The following is a 6,053-nucleotide window of genomic DNA, read 5'->3' as shown; positions in this document are numbered from 1 at the left end:
AAGAAGAAGAAGAAGAAGAAGAAGAAGATGAAGGGAACAAAGAAGGTGTTTGTTGGGCCTGTAGCCAACTTTTGATTTTCTTTGTTATGTATTAATTGTTATCTTTATTGTTCCTTTTTGTTTTGTATTTTAATTTTTTTTTATCCTGTGTTGGATGACCATGGTCCCTGTTACCTATTTTTTTGGACTATGCCTTGAATTGGCTTGAATTAAAGGCACACTATGCAGTTTCCGTTTTTCTCAAACAGCGACCCCTAGAGTCGCTGTGGAGTACTTGTATTTAACGTTACTGTTGTAAATACCACTCACGCAGAGCCATTTCTGCACTCTTCTGACCGCACTTTCTTTGATTTATTCGTCGACTCTGCCATGATTCACGTCTGAAATGCGTGCTAGTGTCTTCCATAGAGGTTGCTTCATATGTTGTTGATGTATGTGACTTGATTCTTGCGAGATTTGTTGGGGCGCACCTCTCAAACTTTTTTTTTTATTATTGATGGTTTTGCCCTACTAAGAGTTTGTTTACCATTGAAATGATTTCGAAGCTGTTATATTAAGGTACAAAACTTGCATAGTGTGCCTTTAAAGCCAATTTAAGAGTCTTCAGAGTTGTTGCTTTTCTTGCTGCCTGCCTAGCCACTGTCAAGACCTCGTTATAACAATTTGAGTTGATTTTTAAATAAAGACTGCTGCACTTAGATCCTGTTTCATCTCTGCTGCAACCAACGGTGACAACATCAAATATACAAAACTGATAATCCAAACCTCACAAATCTATATTGATTGCTTAGAGTTGTGGAAGTTTTGAAAATGTTCTTTATTACATGTAAAAAGCAAGCATTTGTGTTTACATTAACACTTAAGTGTAAATGCTAGTATGTGAAGAACAGCTGTATAAATATTTAAATTACTCTTTTCATAAATCACATGTGCTAAAGTGCAGAATAAACTCCAGAATGTTTCTTCCTTCTCTACTTTCACCGTGCGTATTTAAGATTGTGGGAACATAATAGTGAAGGATCTAATGCTAACAGCTTAATAAGGTTTACTCCCAAGTAGAGGGTTTTTTAAAGAGCTACAAATCCTCCAACTAATTTCCCAACAACTGCAATTCCCTTGTGGATCTGCATCTTTGCATTGTGGTCTAAGTCCTACTAATGGTTTGGGTGTAATTCTGAATAGATGTTTGAAAGTATGCGGGAGTGTTCTTTTGAGGTTGGAATATTATAATGTAAGATTTCGTTATGAAATAGCTTAAGAGAATTCCATATATACTAGATATCTGGGCCATTGCATTCAAAAGCATGATGTACTTGCTTTTGACAGAGAGGTATGCTGTGAAGTACACAATCCAGCTCAGATAGTACAAAATGAGACTGAAAGTTATTGATTTGGCCTCATTGTAATTTTTCGGCAGATCTCTTCCCATGTAAGAAAACAGGAGACACAGGAAACCAAGAAACCAACTTATAAACATAACTACGGTAAAAGTTATAGTGTTCCCCATTTCACAGATGAGCAGAATTTGATCTTTAAAAGTCCATGAGTCAGCGATGGGTTTGTCAGGAGAGACAGTCATCCATATCACACAAGAAATTAAATGAATGGCAGAAGAAAATGCAATGAATAGCCACTGTCCATTGTGCTTTACCCAAAGGCTGTGCACCCTAGGGAACTGAGCAGCCATTTTAAAAACACAAATGATTTGAAAGGAACGGACAGTCAAACACGAAAGACAGACAGTGAAGAAAAATGCAAAAATGGCATTTCTCAGGAGGCAGTGTACAAATGTGGGTTGTCCAAAAAAAAAGTATACACTAATGGAAGACATAATCAAACATATCAACATAAGAAGACACATGCTACCACCAGCAGACCTCACCACTGGTGTGTTGTAATTATAGGTGAAAAGGCAAAATATGGCAAAAAGGAGAATAATTAGGCATGTGGCAGAAACCATGACAGCGATGGAGGAGATTTCTGTGAACTGAAGATAGACAACAGAACGTGTCTTACATGTCGCGCTGCCCTCATCAGACCATTCACTCTCTGCACATGGAAAACAGGTATAGGGGTCCCCTGAGAAACAGTAAAATAATATGAATGTTTAGTAATAACTTTTTGCCAAAAGCCATAATAATAGTAACTGAATGTAGGAAAATATTGTCTTCAAATCACACTTCAAAAAGTTTCCTATATTCCAAAAACATTGTGGTGATAGAATGGACTGAAGAAGCTTAAACACAAAGGTGTTACTGACCGACACCTATAGTATACTTACGAGAATAATCCACATAGCTGTTACGCGGGCATTTTTTACATGTAAAACAGCAACTATGAAAACCTTCAAGTTGCCTTGAAAATCCCTCCTTACACTCAACAGAGCAGTTTGAGAAAGGAACCTTTAAGGAATGGGAAAACGTGTTATTAAAGTAAAAAATTTTCTCAATCAATTTGACATATTTCTCCAAAGTAAGACCAGTGTTCTCAAACAATTAACACAGCCTAAACGCTATGTTTGTCTATATATGGACTACAAATTACAGAATACAAATAATGTAATTCCCTTAACTATCATGACTTTGCCTTACATACGAGACCATCTGTGAAAACAAAGCAAACAAATAATAAATGGCAAATGGCAAAAATAGTGCATGAGAATAGGTAGACTGGTCTGAGGAAGAGTAAGGGTGGAATAGGTGAAGAGGAAAGGGGAAGATTTCCAAAACTCGTTCAAGAGTCGGCAAGATGAGATGAGAGCCACTCTAATAGATGAATCATGGGTTCTATTCTGTAGTCAACGAAAACAAAAAAGAAGGAATGTCATTGGTCTGTGTTTGTCTTAGGGTTTGGCAATATCCAAATCCACCATTCATTGTGGGTTAGAAAATCACCTACATTTTGTGATGATGCTGCTTCATATTCTTCATTTCTGATTCCATTTGTTAGATATCTCCTGGAGATAGAGGATGTTCAACCACAACCTCTATGTCAAAGTAACTCTTCTCCAAGCGGCCTGCAGAGATATTGAGGCATATATCTGCCAGACATGAATTCAAGTGAATTCACACTGTCCTTTCTTTAGATCCATAGCTCAAGATAAACAATTGGAAAAATATCTCCATTGTGTCATTCTAAATGAACTTTTTCAATTATAGGCCTATACTTGTGTATAAGTATGTAATTAATAGAGAACAGTTCAGTAGGTAACATAAGTATTTGCTTTTCATGTGTTTTTCAATGACAAATTTTTTAAAATTATTATTATTTTTCTGTGAATTTGCTAGATTGTTCTGGTATTTGTTTGAGCAACCTTTGTTTGGAGAAATATGTATAATTGATTGAGAATTTTTTTCAATCTACAAAGCTAAATATTTAGAGAAGGATCACAAACAAACAAACAGACAAACAAATAAATAAATAAGGCTTACAGAATCATTATTACTCCAGGGTAAAAGAGAGTTGTCAATGGTAAAAGTAATTTCTGGATATGTATCATATGTGCCCACCAACTGAAACTGTGGAGAATTTACATCAGTGTGCCAAAGCACAACTGCGTAACTGATGGTTGGATCATAATTATTATCATATTTCACCTGACGGCCATTGAGTGGAAAATCCAGCTTTTTTATTTCTCCCAGAAGCTGTTGTTAAGTATGTTCAAATAAACAAGAAAAATAATTGATAATAATATTACTATGACATTATTGACATAATATGCAATTTTCTTAAAATATAAACATTGTTAATTATTTAATTAATTAAAATATTGCTATTAAAATAATGAATATTGAATGTAGTTACAATTATTGGTATGTTCATGGATTCAAATAAATTCACTTACCATGTATGGCTTAGCCATTGTGTTTTTGTGGCATTTATTCATGTCACACTGCAGAACCTTATGTAATGCATGAGCTACGGTATATATCGCGGCATAAATAGCAAAGGAAAATGAGGGATTCTCATTTATAATCTCCTCTGCAGTCAACAATGTGCAGTAATCACAAATTTGATTACATGTCTTACTCTTGACTTCACTCTCAGGTTTATAATTAACTTTAGTTGTTCCCCTGTCTTTATAGATGAATTTATCAAATCCAGGTAATGACAACAATCTCTCTGTAATGCCAATGACTGTACCAATATTCCTAATTCCTGGCTCTCTTGGAAGTTGTTGATTCATAGACCATGTTTCACTTGCAATCCATACTTTGTCACGTATGTTCTCTAATATGGCTGTTTTGATTATGTTGATTGCATATTGTGGTACAGCGAAAACCACAATGACATTGATGTTAAGCATACCAATCTTTTTAAGTGTTAGACTGTAGTTTGCATTTAAGCTTAAAGCCTCTTGATAGGCCAAACAAATGCCAGTGTTGTTGATGTACTTGTTAAACAGCTTTAGTCCGTCTGAACTGTAATTGTCTTGGCTACCAAGAAAGGCAACCCAGTTCCATCCAAACCATCGTATGATGTGAATAATCATCTCTATCAGGTCTTTGTTGCTGGGCACTGTTCTTACAAAAGATGGATACTGAAGTTTATTGCTTAATGCATAGCTGGAAGCTCCATAATTCACCTTTGAAAGAGAAGAAACACTATTAATTAATTTAGCATATTATAACCTGGTTCTAAACAAAGACTAGAACGCATTTCTACATATTTTACATATTTTAATGTATACTGTTCAAATTGTAATGTAAAATTGGTCAAATTTACCAATGGTATAAGGTCCATTGTGATCAGTGGGGCAATTGTAATAGTTCTTGTGCTTCCATATGGCCCTGTTAAAGCAATAACTTTAGGCTGATAGTTGTTGAGTTTTTCTTTAGGTTTTACTGATCCATTATTTGAGATAAAACTTAAGACTGAACGGAAATTCTTTGTATTAGAACAATGGTCAAAAATTTCATAGCCCAGAGATACATTGGGCAGAAGAGTGGTGGAATTATTAATTTCTTCAACAGCAAACCTCATCACTTGCAACATCTGATAGCCAGATATTGAGGAACTGTGCCTTGAAAACATCAGTTAAGCAAGTTAATAGCATGTCATTGAAAATTCAGTTTAGAAATGTGAAATGCTGTTTTGCAGTATTGCGTAATGATAATTCCAGACTGATAAAAGGTCCTTGCTTACCTGAAACATTCGGTGGTCTCTGGGGTGATCATGGGTGTTACATGATCAATTTCATGTAAAGCGAAAAGGCCACCCAATAAGTAATCTCCTTCCAAGCTGAACTCAGATGTTGACCAAGAAACTTTGAAAAAGAAACAATTACTGAAGCCCAAAAGGAAAACGTACAAGCTATTGTGAAGCATGGTTTAAGATGGACCGTTAATCTTGAAACAAGGCTGTGTAGTGGCTGGCCGTTTGAGAGAAATCAGGCTGATATACTACATTTAATTTGCTTAAAACACACTTCTATTTGCTTATACCACTATATTCAATGATACGAATGCCTATTTCCATATCTAAACTCACAAAGCTTTTGTCAATCAGTTATTAAGTAGAGCATTACACCACAAACGTCGTCTCATACATACATTTACAAATTAAATTCTTAAACAGTACCCATCTTACCTCTCAGCAGGGGTTTTACAGGTGGAATAGAGTCAGGTTTCCCAGTTTAGAGGTGGAGAGGAAATGCAAACCCTGTGATGATGTTTATTTTTTTTGATTTTATGCAGCTTCTGTTGAGGTGATTACTGTGTTGTTCCATCACAATTTGAATATATATATATATATATATATATATATATATATATATATATATATATATATATATATATATAACAGCTTTTAATTAGGGAAACAGTGACCTTAAATCAGGAAGGTTATTCGCATAAATTTTACATTTACAATAAATTTGCTTAACCCAGTTCCTGCATAAATTTAAATACTTTTGCATATGACTATAATCCAGATTTGTCATCCAACAAGTGTAACATTACACCATCAGTGTCACTTACTGACACAGACTTCTAAGAAAGTATAATAGAACTGCTTTATATTAGAACTAGATTTTCCATTACGTATTATAATGT

General features: G+C 34.8%; 1 protein-coding gene across 1 annotated transcript; it reads right to left on the bottom strand.

The window, feature by feature from the left end:
• Positions 1-851: 851 nt before the first annotated feature.
• Positions 852-5,329, bottom strand: tas1r2.1 (taste receptor, type 1, member 2, tandem duplicate 1). The gene is made up of 6 exons (XM_082187284.1): positions 5,146-5,329; positions 4,726-5,023; positions 3,845-4,585; positions 3,432-3,644; positions 2,282-2,402; positions 852-2,079 (listed from the first exon to the last, which is right to left on the bottom strand). Exons 1-6 carry the CDS (start codon positions 5,325-5,327, stop codon positions 1,145-1,147), a joined length of 2,490 nt encoding a protein of 829 aa, XP_082043410.1. The 5' UTR covers positions 5,328-5,329; the 3' UTR covers positions 852-1,144.
• Positions 5,330-6,053: the final 724 nt, after the last annotated feature.

Source organism: Leuciscus leuciscus, assembly GCF_965113295.1.
Source record: "Leuciscus leuciscus genome assembly, chromosome: 13".
NCBI classification, from domain to species: domain Eukaryota; kingdom Metazoa; phylum Chordata; class Actinopteri; order Cypriniformes; family Leuciscidae; genus Leuciscus; species Leuciscus leuciscus.
The sequence above is the reverse complement of the archived record's forward strand: the minus strand, read 5'-3'. Positions and strand labels throughout refer to the sequence as shown.

Bases quoted from the DNA above. Each gene is read 5' to 3' on its own strand.
- tas1r2.1 (XM_082187284.1), bottom strand. From the start codon at position 5,327: ATGCTTCACAATAGCTTGTACGTTTTCCTTTTGGGCTTCAGTAATTGT. The intron at 5,024-5,145 runs GTAAGCAAGGAC...GATGTTTTCAAG, and splicing joins GAGACCACCGAATGTTTCAG to GCACAGTTCCTCAATATCTG. The intron at 2,403-3,431 runs GTAAGCCTTATT...CATTCCTTAAAG, and splicing joins CCTGGAGTAATAATGATTCT to GTTCCTTTCTCAAACTGCTC.